Source organism: Loxodonta africana, chromosome 5 (genome assembly GCF_030014295.1).
Source record: "Loxodonta africana isolate mLoxAfr1 chromosome 5, mLoxAfr1.hap2, whole genome shotgun sequence".
NCBI lineage: Eukaryota > Metazoa > Chordata > Mammalia > Proboscidea > Elephantidae > Loxodonta > Loxodonta africana.
The window spans coordinates 106302354-106320005 of record NC_087346.1 but is presented as its reverse complement, the minus strand read 5'-3'; the positions used below and the strand labels follow the sequence as shown (position 1 = coordinate 106320005).

At 39.7% G+C, this 17652-nt stretch overlaps 1 protein-coding gene across 1 annotated transcript in view; it reads right to left on the bottom strand.

The window, feature by feature from the left end:
* The window catches only part of USP46 (ubiquitin specific peptidase 46), a 76633-nt gene that overhangs the window by 19760 nt on the left and 39221 nt on the right, over positions 1-17652 (bottom strand). Inside the window, exon 5 of the mRNA XM_010595672.3 lies at positions 222-298. Coding sequence (XP_010593974.1) covers positions 222-298 — 77 coding nt within the window. The remainder of the gene's footprint in view (positions 1-221; positions 299-17652) is intronic.

Genomic DNA, 17652 nt, shown 5'->3' with positions numbered 1-17652 from the left:
CTAATGAGCTTCCACTTGGTCCTCTCTCCCCTAGCAGAACTCTTCTGTAGACCACGTTAACTTATTTTAATCTTTATTGGGAAACAGGAAACAGAAAATAATAGGATTATATTGGTTTAGGCAAAAAGGAGATTCTCTCCTAAAGATATTCAAGATTTCTTCCCCATGTATTTGCCAAACTGATGAGAAGCTAGAGCCCTGCTCAGAGTTCATGAGGTTACCTTAGACAGTGGGTAATAGACGTATTCTGCTCCACATCAACGGAGAGGTCAAGAAAATCTTCATCTTTGCTACTAACCTGAAGCGGAAAAAAAGAATGAAAAAGTATTAGGCAGAAAATACATGGTACGTAACACTACGAACAAAGATATTTACAGGTCATCAAAAACTACAGCACGAAAATCACATATGGCTACTTATACCCACTGGCAACCAGAGTTACCTCAAAAACAAAATCTACAGAAAATCCCAAGTTCTCAATTTAAACCTCACCCTCCTGTCCCAGTTTCAATGCGAAACTTTTAATAATTAAAACTTAACCAGATTTCTTTCCTCTCCATTCACATTCCCTCATTGTTTCAAAATAGGAGGTATGAGATGAGTATAGATATAGTCCAGACCAGAATATGATGAACACGGAAATGAAACGAGGACAAGAGGCTTACAAACCCACTTCCAGATGATCACTTTCTCCAGTCCCTTGAGGTGGCTCCCTTCCTCTCATGTCATTCACATCGTGTGGGTGGGGCCAGGAGCCTAAGGTGGGGTGGGGTGGAGGGTCTCACTAACCACACGCAGGGCTATCCTGTCCCTGAAGGGTCACCATTTGCAGGACCCTGTGCCACTCGCCTGGGGCCTTGGCTCGCACAGGTCCCCCACACTGTCTCCTGCCTTCAGCTGAGCCAGTTCACTGGTCCCAGCTGTTTCTCAGCACTCCACAGTTCACACCACACCGATTCTGGGTGTCAGACATATGGAAGCTCACCAAGTGAGTGCTCGCGTTCCACCAGTTCACTGACAAGCCTGGTGCTTTACTGTCTTGCTCCTAGAGTGGGAGGGACAAACTGGCCTAGCACCAACTTTCAAATGCTCAGCCAGCACTTTAAAAGTTTGGCAGCTACCCTTTGACCCAATATATTCCACTGCTACAAATTATCTAGGTCCCTGGGTGGTGCAAATGCTTTGCACTAGGCTACCAAACGGAAGGTTGGCAGTTCGAACCTACCCAACACCACCACGGAATAACAGCCTGGAGGTCTGCTTCCATAAAGATTACAGCCAAGAAAATCCTATGGAGCAGCTCTACTATGTAACACATAGGGTCACCATGAGTTAGAACTGGCTCAATGCCAACTTTTTTTTTTTAAGCAAATTATCTAAAGAAATATACAGAGATGTGGACATTAGAATGTATAATGAGACGTACTGTCTAAGTCCACATCTCTATCACTTATAAGGTGGGTGATTTTGGGTCAGTTGCTTAGCTTCTCTGTGCCTCAGTTTCCTCATCTGTAAAGCAGGAACGATAAGAGTGTCTATCTCATAAGATGGTTGTGAAAATGAAGTAAGATAATACATGTAAAATGGTTTTAAAAGTGTCTAGTAAAAAAAAAAAGTGTATAGTAAGCATTCAATAACTCAGGGAGGGGTAGAAAAGTAAAAATGGCCTAACATTCAAAAAGCTAGGAATAGTTTATCGCATTAAATGAAAAAGCAGGCTACAGGACTACATATAGGTTGATTCCAGTTCATGTTAAAAAAGGCACGTACATATTTGTGCAAACACACACATGCCCTTATCACTATCATCATGCTTATTTTTTTATGGCACTTATTCCTGCTGTGTAGAATGCATTAACGGTCCCAGATCTTCACCATTCCTTATACTGACTTCTTTGCCATATGACTTTACAGATCCTCTCATCAGTGGTAAGTATGTTTTCCCACCCTTGCTTCTGAGTTCATCCACGTGACTTGCATTGACCAGGGGAATGCTAGAAGACGTGCCATAAACAGAGGCTTGAAAAAGCACCTGTGCATTTGCTCTCTGGCACTTATCTCATCACCATGAGGAGCACAAGTCCAGGCCAGCCAGATGAGAGACACATGGAGAAGAGCTATCCTAACTAAGGTGCTCCAGCCAAGCCCAGTCCAGAGCAAAATGTCCAGCAACCTGCAGACACATGAGTGAACCAGCTAAAATACAAACACATAAGTTCAGCCAAGTCCCGTGAGTTCAGCATAGATCAGTTCAACTCTGAGCCAACTGAGAGTTGCATGAGTTATCATAATAAAGGATAGTTGATTTAAACCACAGAGGTTTTTTACATCTTCTTTGTGGGGTGGGGTAGGTGAAAGTTTACAGAGCAAAGTAGTTTCTCATTAAACAATTAATACACATATTGCTTTGTGACATTGGTTGCCAATCCTGTGATGTATCAACACTCTCCCCTTCTGGAGCTTAGGTTCCCCATTTCCATTTGTTCAGTTTTCCTTTCCCCTCCTGCGTTCTCATCCTTGCCCCTGGGCCGATGTGCCCATTTAGTATACGTGGTTGAACGTGTGTTACCGTTGGTTTTACAGGCCTGTCTAACCCTTGACTGAAAGGTGAACCTCAGGAGTGACTTCAGTACTGAGTTAAAAGGGTGTCCAGGAGTAAACCACGAGTTTTGAGGTGGTTTGTTACAAAGCAATAGATAACTGATAAGATATTAAAAAAAAAAAAAAAGATATACATAATGTTAAATAGCTGTATTTTTATTTGTATATTGTCCGTCTCCTCTCTACTAAAATAAAAGTTCTAAAAGACTGGTTTTGGTAATGGCTAAGATCCTGCCACACCAACACACCTCCAAAAAACTATAAACTCCTCCAGGTAACTATATACTAAAAGCAGCTACCTTAAGACACCTGGAGACTGAACACTGGCAGGCAAGTGGGGAGACTGCACTTGGAGGGGGGGATTATATGGAATGAGTTCATGGTTCCACAGCTTTTAGCTGGTTTCAGTGGGTAAAAAATGCAGTCAATCTGGTATGGGGATCCAGAATGCTGAACCTGGGAAAGCATGTAACTAGAAAGAAGGGAAAGAGTCTGAGAAGATATTCCCAAACTGTCTGCACACATCTCTGACTGGGCCATGAACCACTACAGAGCAACTCGGCTAGAGACAAAAGTCCTGACCCAAGAATCAAGCAGATGCCCAAGAAGAGTTTGTAGTTTGAGTCCAACCAAGATAATTGCCTGCTATAACTAAACAAACTATACTCACTGAAGAAAAATAACAGAATCCACAGTCTCTGTAACTTGACCTTCGTAACGTCCAGGATAATATCCAAACTTACAATATGTGAAGAACCAGGAAAATGGACAACATTCTTAAAAGAAAAGAAGACCAATCCTGAGATGGCCCTGATGTTGGGGGAATTCGCAGACAAGGATTTTAAAGCAGCTTTTATAACCACCTTCAGTAAAGTAAAATATGCTTGACATGAATCACGAAATATGAAATCCCAGCAGAGGAACAGAAAAAAGAACAAAATGGAAATTCTAGAACTTAAAAATACAATACACTAAATGGACTTAACAGCACAGTCAGATCCAGGACAGAGGAAAAAAGAGCAAAAGAACTTGAAAACAGATCAATAAAAGTTATCCAATGACAAGGATAAAGAAAAAAAATTGAAGTAAAAGTGAAAAGTTAGTTGGGAACTTGCTTGGATAATATCACGCATGTAATTAGAGTCTTAAAAGGGGAGAAGAGAAAGGATAGGGTAGAAAAACTATTTGAAAAAATAATGGGTGAAAATTTTCCAAGTTTGGAGGAAGACCCTCAATGAGATGGACTGACACAGTGGCTGCAACAATGGACTCAAACATAGCACTACGATTGTGAGGATGGTGCAGCACTGGGCAGTGTTTGGTTCTGTTGTACGTGGGGTTGCTATGAGTCAGAACTCAACAGCACCTAACAACAATAACAACACATAATCTATATATTCAAGATACTCAACAAACAACAAGCAGGAGAATACAAAAGGCAGCCAAGCACATCACAGTCAAACCTGAAAGACAAAGACAAAAAGCAAATCTTAAAAACATCAAGAGAAAAATGATACATCACATACAAAAGAATGATTCGGTTAACAGCTGACCCTGCCCCCAAACAGAAACTATAGAGTCAGAAGACAGTGGAACAACATCTTTAACGAGCTGAAAGGAAAAAACAAAACTATCAACCCAGATTTCTTACATCCCATAAAAAACATCCTTCAAGAATGAAGATAAAAGAATTCATTAACAGACCTGAGTACAAGAAAGGCTGAAAACAGTTCTTCAGGCCAAAGGGAAATTATACCAGCAGAAAACCACTCTTTCCTCAGGAAAGAATGAATGGCATCAAGAATGGTACTTGTCTGTGTAAATACAAAAGACTATTTTCTTTGCCTTTTTCTCTTATTTCTTTATAGTACATTTGCTTATTTAAGGGGAAAATCATGACATTGTCCAATGGGGTTTGGGGCACATGTAGATGTAATACACACAACAACTATAACATAAGGCAAGGTGGGGGGAGAAGGCAATATGTGCCTAAACTATTTATAACTTTGTAAATTTTATGTGAAATAGTGCATTATTAATTGCATGTAGAGTGTAAAAAGTAAAGAATGTATATTGTAAACTCTAGAGCAACCACTTAAAAAAAAAACACATACTAAGAAAAACCAAAACCAAACTCACAACCGCTGAGTCAATTCTTGACTGAAGAAAAAAAGCCAAATGAAAAACTGAATTCTAAAAGAAAATATATTCAAAGAATTCAAACCCATAGCAGAAAAGGAGGAACAGAGGTGGAATAAAGAGAGAAAAAATAAAAAGCAAAGAATAAAACGGTAGTCCCAAACCCAACTGTATCAATAGAGCTGACCCTCAGTATCCATGCTATCCTGGTACAGGGGCGGGGGGGGGGGGGGGGCGGCCTGAGTTGGTTCCAGAACCTGAGAATACCAAAATCTGCAGATACTCAAGTCCATTATATAAAATATATAAAATGGCATAGTATTTACATGTAACTTACAAACACCGTCCCATATACTTTAAATCATCTCTAGATTACTTACAATGCTTCCATCCATCAGCCAACCCCACCCCACCCCCCATCCCCTGCACTTCAGCCCCCAGAACCGGGCCCCACCCTGTACCCAAATGGGGTCAATGCCCTGCCTGTGGCAGCCTATTAAAAAAAAAAAAAAAAAAAAAACCCCACTGCCATCGAGTTGATTCCAACTCACAGTGACCCTACAGGACAGAGCAGAACTGCCACATATAAAGTTTCCAAAGAGCACCTGGTAGATTCGAACTGCTGAACTTTTGATTAGCAGCTGTAGCTCTTAACCACTATGCACCAGGGTTTCCACAGCAGCCTATGCTACCCAAAAAGAGAAGACTAACTGTGGGGAGCCAGATCCAGCAGCCCACCGCCGGAATAGCCCGAGCTGAATCAGCCACAGTTGGTTTTCAATCCACAGTTGGTTGAATCCACAGATGGGATATGGAGGGCAGACTGTAATTACATTAAACATTAATGGACTAAGTATTCCAAACAGAAGGCAGAACTTGCAGAATGGATTTAAAAAAAAACAAAGGCAAGATCAGCTATATGCTGTCCACAAGAGCTACAAATTAAATATAAAGACACAGATAGCTTCAAAGTAAATGGGTGACTTAGAAGATAAAGTACTTAGGAATAAGTCTAACCAGAAACATAAAAGGCTTATACAAAGAAAATTACAAACCACTACCTCAAGAAACCAAGAGAGACTTACGTAAGTGGAAAAACATACCATGCTCACGGTTAGGAGGATTCAACATTATAAAAATGTCAATTCTATCCAAAGTCATCTACAGATATAATCCAATCCCAATCCAAATTCCAATGGCATTTTTTAACAAGATGGGAAACAAATCATCAATTTTATATGGAAAGGGAAGAGGCCCTGGATAAGTAAAGCATTACTGAAGAAGAACAAAGTGGGAGGCCTCGCACTACCTGATTTTAGATAGGGTCAGTATAAGTCGGAATCGACTCGACAGTGATGGGTTTGGTTTTGGTTATATCGCCACAGTAGTCAGAATAGCATGGTACTGGTACAAAAACAGATACATACACCAATGGAACAGAATTGAGAACCCAGATGTAAGTCCATCCATCTATGAGCAGCTGATATTTGACAAAGGCCCAAAGTCCATTAAATGCAGAAAAGACAGGCTCTTTAACAAATGGTGCTGGCATAACTAGATATCCACCTGTAAAAAAAGGAAACAGGACCCATACCTCACACCATACACAAAATCTAATTCAAAATAGATCAAAGGCCTAAATATAAAATCTAAAATGATAAAGACTATGGGAAAAAAAATAGGGACAATTCTAGGGGACCTAAAAACCTATTGCTGTCGAGTCAATTCTGACTCATATCAACCCTATAGGACAGAGTACAACTGCCCTATAGAGTTTCCAAGGAGCACCTGGTGGATTCCAACTGCCAACCTTTTGGTTAGCAGCCCTAGCTCTTAACCACTATGCCACCACAGTTTCCAGGGGCCCTAATACATGGCATAAATAGTATACAAACCATAACTAAGAACGCACAAATACCAGAAGAGAAACTAGACAACTGGGAGTGCCTAAAAATCAAATACTTAGAAGCTCATCAAAAGACTTCACCAAAAGAGTAAAAAGAGAACTTACAGACTGGGAAAAACATTTTGGCTACCACATATCCGATGAGGGTCTAATCTCTAATATCTACAAGATACTGCAACACGACAACAACAAAAAGACAAAAAATCCAGTTAAAAAATGGGCAAAGGATATGAACAGACTTTTCACCAAAGAATACATTCAGGCGGCTAACAGACACATGAGGAAATGCACACAATCATTAGCCATTAGAGAAATGCAAATTGAAACTACAATGAGATACCACCTCACCCCAACAAGGCTGGCAATAATCCAAAAAACTCAAAATAACAGATGTTAGAGAGGCTGTGGAGAGACTGGAACTCTTATGCACTGCTGGTGGGATATAAAATGGTACAACCACTTTGGAAAACAATACGGCACTTCCTTAAAAAGCAAGAAATAGAATTACCACATGATCCAGCAATCCTACTCCTAGGAATACACCTGAGAGAAATAAGAGCCGTCCCATGTGCACACCCACGTTCACTGCAGCACTATTCACGATGCCAAAAAGATGGAAACCACTAAATGCTCATCAACAGATGAGTGGATAAACAAATTGTGGTACACACAAACAATGAAATACTATGCAACAATAATGAACAATGATGAATCTGCGAAACATCTCACAACATAGTTAAATATGGACGGCATTATGCTGAGTGAAATGGGTCAGTTACAAAAGGACAATATTGTATGAGACCACTCTTATAAGAACTCAAGAAATGGTTTAAACATAGAAAAAAGCATTCTTTGATAGTTATGAGGGAGGAGAGGGAAGGGGAGAGAAAATCACTAACCAGACAGTAGACAAGAATCAACTTCAGTAAAAGACAACACACAATACAGGAGAAGTCAGCACAACTGGACCAAAGTAAAAGCAAAGAAGTTTCCTGGACACATCCAAACACTTTGAGGGACAGAGCAGCTGGGACTGGGGCCTGAGGACCGGAGTTTCGGGAGACATCTAGGTCAATTGGTGTAACACAGTTTATAAACAAAACGTTCTACATCTCACTTTGGTGAGTGATATCTTGTGCCTTAAAAGCTTTTGAGCAGCCATATAAGACACATCAATTGGTCCCATCCCACTTGGAGCAAAGGAGAATGAAGAAAATCACAGACACAAGGAATATGCTAGCCCAAAGGCCTAAAGGACCAAATGAACCAGAGACTCCACCAGTCTGAGACCAGAAGAACTAGATGGTGCCCAGCTACCACCAATGACTGCCCTGACAGGGAACATGACAGAGAGTCCCGGACAGAGCAGGAGAAAAATGTAGAACAGAACTCAAATTCATGTAAAAGGACGAGACTTAATGGTCTGACAGGGACTGGAGGAACCTCCAAAACTATGAATAAAACAAAAAACAATTATACATGAGGAATGCACTTCTTAGTTCAATCAGATATACAAAACCAAATGGGCAGCTCCTATCCAAAAGCAGGATGAGAGGGCAGGAAGGGACAAGAACTGGTGATATGGATGCAATATATGCATAAATTCTTTAATGGGAAATTAACTTGAGCTATAAACTTTTACCTGAAGCACATAAAAAAAAGTACATACCTTAATTTAAAAAATACCTTATTGTTAAAAGATGAAAGTAAGTAAATGGGTGGAAAAAGATAACACTATGCAAATGAGCTAAATAAGTACGTAGAGAGCTATAGTAATATTAGATACAATAGATTTTAAGACAAAACCATGTTATGAGAAATAAGAGGGCATTTCCTAATGATAAAATGGTCAACTTATCAGGGGAAATATAACAACCATAAATATGGAGGCTCCTTATAACAAAGAGCCTCAAAAATAAGGAGTCCTTCAGTGGCACAAATGGTCATGTGCTCAACTTCTAGCTAAAGGTTGACAGGTTGAACTCACCCAGAGACACCTTGGAAGATAGGACTGGCAACCTGCTTCCAAAAGGTTACAGCCTTGAAACCTCTACCCTGCACACACAGGGTTGCCATGAGTTGGAATCAACTCAATGACAACTTACAACAACAAAAAAACTCAGAGCATTGTGAAATGAGAACAAATGACAGAAAATGAAAAATACATGGCACTGTTTGCCAACAAAAAAGGAGTGAACTGACACATGCTACACCATGAACGAACCTCAAAAAAACATAAATCAGACACAAAAGACCACATACAAGGCATATGATTCCATTTACACAAATGTCCAGAAAATGCAAATCTATAAAGACAGAAAGTAGATTAGTGTTTGTCGAGGGCTGGGAACAGGGATTAACTAAATGCTAGACACGAGCAGGGATCTTATTGGTGTGATGGAAATGTTCTAAAACTGGATTATGACGACAACTGTGCAACTCAGTAAATTACTAAAAATTCACCAAATGGGTGAATGGTATGGTATATAAATTATACCACAACAAAGTTGTTTTTAAAAAGATAATAAATTCATGAAACCAAAGCTAACAGAATTAGAGAGAGAAGTAAGACAATTCCACAACAATAACTGAGATTTTAACGTCCCTCTCTAAAAAACCCAAACCAAACCCACTGCTGTCGAGTTGATTCTGACTCATACCGACCCTACAGGACAGAGTAGAACTGCCCCCACTGGTTTCTAAGACTATAAATCCTTATGGAAGTAGACTGCCACATCTTTCTCCTTTGGAGCAGCTGGTAGATTCAAACCACCGACCTTCTGGTTAGCAGCCCAGCACTTCAACCACTGTGCCACCAGGGCTCCTTCACTAGAAAAACTAGGCACCAAAAAATAAATAAACCAAAAAAAACCACCGTAGGAGATTTGAACAGCACTATCAACCACCGTGACTTAACTGACAGAGGATATGATACCCATCAACCACAAAATAAACATTGTTTTCAAGCCAGCAGTTCTCAGCAAGGGGACCTTTTACCTTCCAGAGGACATGTGGCAACACTTGCAGACATTTTTAGTTGTTACAACAGTGGGGATGCTACCGGCATCTAGTGCGTCGAAGCCAGGGATGCAACTAAACACCGTACAAGACACAGGACAGCCCCCACAACGAAGAATTATCTGATCCAAAATGACAGTAATTCCAAGGTTTTCAAGTATGTTTACCAGCATAAATCATGAAATATATCTCAGTAAATTTTAAAAGACTGAAATCATATAGAGTATATCCCCGAAGTACAAAGGAATGAGAAATCAGTAACTTTAAGACATCTAGGGAAAAAAAATATTTGGAAATTAAACAGCACGTTTCTAAGTAATACAAGGTCAAAGAAGAGATTACAAAAGAAATTTAAAAATAATGAGAATGATCACACATTGTGAACAATCTAACTAATATCACAGAACAATTTGTGTAGAAATTACTGAATGGGAACCTAATCTGCTGTGTAAACTTTCACTGAAAAGAAAATATTTAAAAAATAAAGCAGCATACAATGTTTTGTGTAGAATTAGTTGGGAACATAAGAACATGCGTTCATGTTATGCTGTCATTTTCAAAAAGAAACAATGTAAGAATAAAAAATTAATAAAAAAATTACCAGGGAAGAGAAAATAATATATAAAAATGAAAAAAAAATCAGAAATTATTTTGAACTAAGGACAAACACAAAAATCTGTGGGATGCAGTAAAAACAGTGTTTAGAGGGAAATGTATAGCATTAAATGTGTATATATTAATGAACAAAAGAGCAGGGACTGTCTTTTTGTTTTAACTGCTATAACTGTAGTATCAAAAATAATTCCTTTGGTCTCAACCCACCTGGAACAAGGAAGAATGAAGAACACCAAAGAGACAAAATAATCATGAGCGTATGAGACAAAAAAGATCACATAAACCAAAGACTACATCAGCCTGAGGCCAGACAAGCTAGACGGTACCCGGCCACAGCCAATGACTGCCCTGACAGGGAACTCAACAGAGAAACCCTGAGGGAGCAGAAAAGCAGTGGGATGCAGACCCCAAATTCTTGTAAAAATACCAGTCTTAATAGTCAGACTGGGACTGGAGGGACCCCAGAGGCCACGGACCCCAGACCTTCTGTTACCCCACGGCAGGAACCATTCCCAAAGCCAACTCTTCAGACAGGGATTGGATTGGAGTAGGGGATGGAAAATGATACTGGTAAAGAACAAGCCTCTTGAATCAAGTGGTCACATGAGACTAAGTTGGCATCTCCTGTCTGGAGGGGAGATGAGAGGGCAGAGGGGGCCAGAAGCTATCCGAATGGCATGAGGAGAGAGAGTGGAGGGAAGTACTATGCTATCTCATCAGAGGGAGATTAATTAGGAGTGTATTTTTATAGCAAGGTGTATGTAAATTTTTATATGAGAGACTGACCTGATTTGTAAACTTTCACTTACAGCACAACAAAAATTAATTTGAAAAATAATTCCTGGCACTTAGTAGGGACCAAATAAATACTTACTAAATGAATAAAGAGTTGAACAAAAGACAGAACAAATGGAAAGGCATTTAACTGCCAATAGTGGCATCTGAGTGGTAGAATTATGGAATTATTTTCTTTTTGTATACATTCCTGCTTGATTTTTTTTTTTAACAACCCACAAGTACATTTTTTAATTAGCAGAACTTGTTTGTTTTACCTAAATGATCCTTATCTGCGAGAAAATAAAAGGATTAAAGCCAACTGAAATCACGTATAATTTAGATAATTAGTTCTTAAGCTCTTCTACTTGGAGAAGAAAAAGAAAACATTTTCTCCTGTTGCATACGAGTCTCTTCATGGTTTCAGGGAGGGGGCAAAAGGTACAAATCTAATTAACTGAAAAAAGTCACTGTAACTTTCTCAATTCCAAATGCAAACTACGTCCAGAAATGAAAGCAGGGCTCAGGGAAATCAACCCTGCAGGACTAAGTCTTTCCCTTTGGGTTTTTCTCTCCTCTTTCCCCAGACTGACAGAGTCAAAAGCAATGACAGATCAAGCAATTTTTTTTTTTTTTTTTGCCTCTCCCTTCTAAGGAAGCTGCCAGAAAATGAAACCATTTTCTTCCCACACAGGAGGATGTCACTCTGGTCTAACTGAAAACACAGCTTGTCTCCAAGGAAACATATATCAGTAAGAGATGGCAATATTCTCAGCAACTATAGGCTACATCTTATTCTCCTTTCTTTTCCTCCACATTCTGGGCATGGAATTCCCCCTCTAGCTTAAAAAGGACAGAAGAAACCTTACTTGCTCTTCTTTTTCAAGTAGTTAATTAATTACAAATCAATTAATAGAGCAAATTAATATATAAGACATATATATAAATCATAAAGCTTTGCTAAATTCTTGAATAATTATTTAAAGGCATCTTCAAATGGGCTTCTAAATTCCCAGATTCCTTTCAGAGGCTTAACAGCAAACGTGACTAGGCATTAGACACACGTTTCTCAGTCATGAGCTGACAATGTACCAGCTTAATATGGCACCAAAATGGTGGGTTTAGGAAAAAGGCAAGGTCAGCCAATCTGAAGCCCTGGAACTCAGCATCTCCAAAAGGACTGAGGAGGAAATGACCTCCCCACACTACCCATTACCACCCCTCTTTCTGTGAAGGCCTCAAAAGCTTTATTGGATAAGTTTTAACCTCTGCAAAAAGGGCAAAAAGGAGCTGTAAAATCGGTACTGTTAAAAATAATCAAAACAAAGAAATGGAAATATAAGGTTCACACTGAGCTCGCTCTCTCAAACTGTAATTGCCGCGGAGTCGATTCTGACTCCTAGTGACGCTACAGGACAGAGCAGAACTGCCCCCATAGAATTTCCAAGGAGTGCCTGGTGGATTAGAACTACTGACCGTTTGGTTAGCAGAGGTAGCTCTTAACCACTACACCACACCACCAGGGTTTCCTTACTCTGAGCAGTTATTCTACATGTATATAGGGGGACCACTCTGATTCAAAAAAAAAAAAAAAAGTGGCTCAAAGTAAGCTAGTTACAACGAGGTTTATAAAGAGAAGAGAAGGGAGAAGAATAGACAACCAACCATTGGCTAATCTCAACATAACTGATTGAATCCTGCCCTCCCCCTTTTATTGAGATCATCTGATAATCGGGTCAAAAGGTAGTCTCCGCCCTCACCCACCTGCAGCCATGATAGCTTTTGAAAGTTAAATTAAGTAAGCCTGGCTTCAAATGGGAGAGAAAAGATTAGCAACTCTGGGTGAAAAAAAAACCATTGGCAGGATCAATTCTGGGGTCAGGGTTTGTTTGTTTGTTTTACAGTTAATAGTTGGTTTCGTGGGTAAGAAAACCCTGAAAATCAAAGTTAAGATTAATTTTTCTCTTTGGCAGTACTTGATAAAGCAATTCTTTAAACAACCTTTTGACTCCAGCAGCAGATATAAATGTGTCTTGAAGCCGCAGAACAAAAATGCAACTGAATTATAAGAGGGGAAATTAAAACAACAAAGTTAAGCTCCATCTGTCCTAGCAAACCTTATGAACCAAGCAAGGGCAAGGGAGAGCTCAGGGTAGCATGGAAAAGCCCCAGTTTCCAAGTGCCTTTGTCAAGGTTATCTGGAAAAGTCAGCACTGAATTATCCCCTTAAACCAGTCTCTGCAAATCTACTGCAGAATGAAATGGTTTGTCTCCATAAATCCCCCAGTTGGCATTTGCAAAGGCAATCACAAGCAACATTTACAAAGGGTAATACCCGGGGAGCGCGGTGGGGGGGAATCTTTTTTTTCTGAAAGCACGAGGCTGGCACAAAGGATTTTCTACAATTGGAGGAACTCCGGATTGAGGTAGCTGCAAGGGCAAGACCTCCCCAGGGGCTAATTTGTTGCTTAGGATCCACTTCAATTTAATCCCACTGTGAGGTTTCACAAACTGGGACTTGCCAATTCTTACCGAAGCACTGCCTGAGGGAGGCCTGCCCTGAACAGAGGGCGTTCCTCAAAGGGGTTCCCTGCTTCTCATCCAGAGACTGAAAACCTTGTAACCCTAGGGCTTCTTTCACACTGAACTGTCAACATTTTACAATAACAAAAAAAGCCTGCAGGCTAGGTACTTTCTTAGAAAGTGGAGGGCTTTCTAATAACCAGAGCTTTCTAAAAATGGAATGTATTGCCTTGGGAGATTGAATTCCCTGTCTCTGGACAGATTCCAGCAGATGCTGGTGACCAACTGGCCAGGACGTCACATGAGGGACTTGGGCACTGGTAGAGAAAGGATTAGATTACTCCTAGGATCCTGTCCAGTCTAAAGATCTAATAAAATGGAGGTGATTATCCAACTAACTCCAGAGAAAAAATATTCTTGACTCAGATCATCTAATCATTTCAGGGGCAGAAAAAAAGTAGGTTTTTCAAACTACACCATTTTCCAGAAAGACACATCCACACACTCATTCACTTCCATATATGAAGTGTAAATGACTGGAATCCTGTTATATCAAACTTCACAGTATCATCCAGAATTTTTTGGAGGAATCTTTGGGCGCAGGCTTCTCATCCATGGTAACCCTCCAGGAAATAACAGGCTAGGTAACAGCTTTTGGAATATAAATTTGAGGATGCAATCTTTGGATAGGTGTCGATCAGCTGACCTATTCATAGAGAATAATGAAACTACAAATGTGACTGAGCCTACCTTCTGAGCCTTCCAGAAAATCCACAAAACAGATTGAGTAAGAGTGTTAATTTCAGGGACAACCAAAAGGATTAGACCAGCTATATAATCTGGTGCAGGTTTCCAGGCAACGAATACAGAAATATGATGTCCTATTGTTGTGGTTCCTATACCAAAAGCTCACAGAGCAGTGTGTATTTCTCCTTCACAACATTCACTGCGATTTTAATTACATAGCTAAGTATTCACTTTGTTGTTAATGTCTGCCTTCCATGCTAGAAATTCAAAAAAGGCAAGGCCCTCCCTGCATCTTCAGTGCCTCATGCCTTTACATAGCAGATAATGCATAAAAGCATTACTTGTTGAATAAAAGAATCCTTGTCCATACAGCCACCAGATTAGCAAAAGTGAAGACATCTAAGAGTTGTTGGTATAAACAAGGATGTAGAGCAACAAGAATGCTCATATATACGCTGGGTGTGTAAACTGGTACAACCACTCTGGAAATCCGACACTATCTAATGAGGTCAATGATAAACACACATATACAAACTGACAAACGTACTTTCTTTCCCTCTGTAGCTCTCTCCCTACACACACACACACACACACACACACACACACACACACGTACACACATACATATGCACATATACACACACATACATGTCCATCCTGGGTTTACGTGCACCAGAGTCTATGTATTAGAATGTTCACTGCAGCATTATTCGTAATCGTTCAAAATTGGAAACAAGCTGGCAGTCTAAATAAACGTGAAGAAACTACTGTACTCTCAGCAGGGGAGTAACATGGAGGAGAAAAAGCAGAGAACCAGTAGGAAGTTACCACAGTAGTTTAGCTGAGACTGATGGGTGGCCCGAGCTAGGGCTGGAACAGTGAGGACCAAGAGAAGTAGGTACAACAGATAGGACTTGGTGACAGAAGAGATACGGGAGGTAAGACAAGGATGGTGCCAAGAAGCACTCTCCTTATCAAACAAGGAGAAAAAAAAAGATTGCAAATCTGCAAATTTTAGTATTTACAGTAGAACCCTAATTTTTATTTTTAAAGTCATGGGATTATTCTGAAAATAAAATCAGTATCAAAAAGAATTTAAGAACTCCAATGGATTAACACACATGAAAAGCTAAAATTTATGAGTTCATTACAAACAAAACAATGTGACAATAATAACAAAAAGATGGGAAAAGATAAAAGGAATGAAGTATTCTAAACGTTCTAGCATTGTTGGGAAAGTAGTAACAAATGAAATAAATCAAGGATGTATGCTCTAACCTCTAGAGTAACCTATAGAAGAATTTGTATCTAACAATATAACGCAAAGTTTTTTTGATTGATTCAAAAAAGGCGAGAGAGAAAAAAGAACATAAAATAGGCAGGTAAATAAAAACAAAGAGTAGGTGGTAGAAACACACTACCCTTTTACTATACATGTTAAACAACGCCAGGAAGATGTTTTCAGAATGTGGGAAAATCTACAGGACAAACAACTCATTTCTTCAACAAATAAATTGCAAGAAAAAAAAAGAGAGTAAAGTGGCCTACAGATTAAGACACATACTGACCAAAGGCAATGTGTGGGCCATGTCTGGGTCCTGATTTGAATCAATCAACTGTTTAAAAAAAAAACTGTGTGTGTGGTGGGGAGGGGGGAGGGAGAGACGAGGTGCGGGGGAAGAGAACAGAGCAGCCCTGGTGGCACAACGGTTAAGAGATGGGCTACTAACCAAAAGGTCAGCAGTTTGAATCTACCATCTGCTCCCTGGGAGCCCTACGGGGCAGTTCTACTCTGTCCTATAGGGTCGCTATGCGTTGGAAGCAACTTGAAGGCATATAACAACAACAACAACATATATACATAACCAAAAAACCCACTGCTGTCGAGCGGATTCCACCTCATGGTGACTGTCCTATAGTTTCCAAGGAGTGGCTGGTGGATTCTAACTGCTGACCTTTTGGTTAGGAGCCCAACTCTTCACCATTGTGCCACCAGGGCACCGTGTATGTACGTATACATATATACATATATATCTATGACATGATAAAGAAGCTTAACAGTATACTAATCATGATTTAAAGGAATTATTTTTAGGTGTGATAACAGTACTTGTACTTATGTTTTTAAAAAGAAGTCTCCTAACCACTTACAGATGTACAACAAAGTAATGAAAAAATTATAAATTTTTATAAATGATAGGTTATCTGAGAAATGTTTAAAAATAAACCAGTTCAGTGAAGGGGGGAGGGAAGGACAGATAATCAAGATGGCCAGTGTGTTAACAATGTGTTATTAACAATGGTCCACACAGAGTAACAGACACATGCGCTTCATACTACTATTCTACTTTTTCTGTTTGAATTTTAGTGGCATATTTTTTTTTATAAAATATAAAGGGAAGAAGAGAGGGAGGAAGTGAGAGAGGGGGTGGAGGCTGGGAGGACCACTAGACAAATAAGCATGTACAGAAAATGTTTTGGCAAGACATATTTCAAATGTTCAAGTGGTTATCTCTAGGCTAATGTGGTCACAATTTTTTTTAATGTAACGAATTTACCAACTCTGTGTAGGGAGATTACCGGTAATTTTTAGTGTCTTTTTGCTTAGCTGTGTTTTCCAACTGCTTCTACAATGAACAAATCAGAATGTTGATTCGAAAATTCTTTAAAAGGGAAGGACTGCCAAAAACAAAAGCCTGCTATCAACACATAGCTGTTGACGTGTAAATTCACATTTCTTAACCATTTCTAGGTCACAGACCCATCGTAGATTATGATGAAAGTTACTTCTTCCATCGGAAAAATTCACAATCCTACAGAGTTTTGTGTACAATGCCAAGAAACTCTGAGAACCCACATATTTCTGCATTGTTATTAAATAATAATAATAGATGACATTTATAGCATACTTACTACATGCCAAGCATGATTCTAAGTGTTTTACAAGCGCTCAGTCATTTACTCCTCTTTGCAACCTTCTTCATCATCCCCATTTTACAGACGAAGGGAGTGAGGACAGAGAGGCTGAGTAACTTGCCCAGTGTCCCACGGCAATTGAGGGGCAGAGCCAGGGTACAAACTAGAGCAACCTGGCTCCAGAGCTGGACTCCTAACCACTCCATCATACGGCCACTTGTTGAGTTTAAACTAAATATACCAAATAAATGTGACATCCTAAATCATGCTCTGGAGAATATGTCTCCAAATTCAACTAACATTAAGTGCCTACCATGTGCCAGATTCATCCCAACACACAAGCTATCCAACCCTGACAGCAGCACTGTGACTCTGCCCAAGGCGCCCAGCAAACTGCTATAAAACAGGATTCA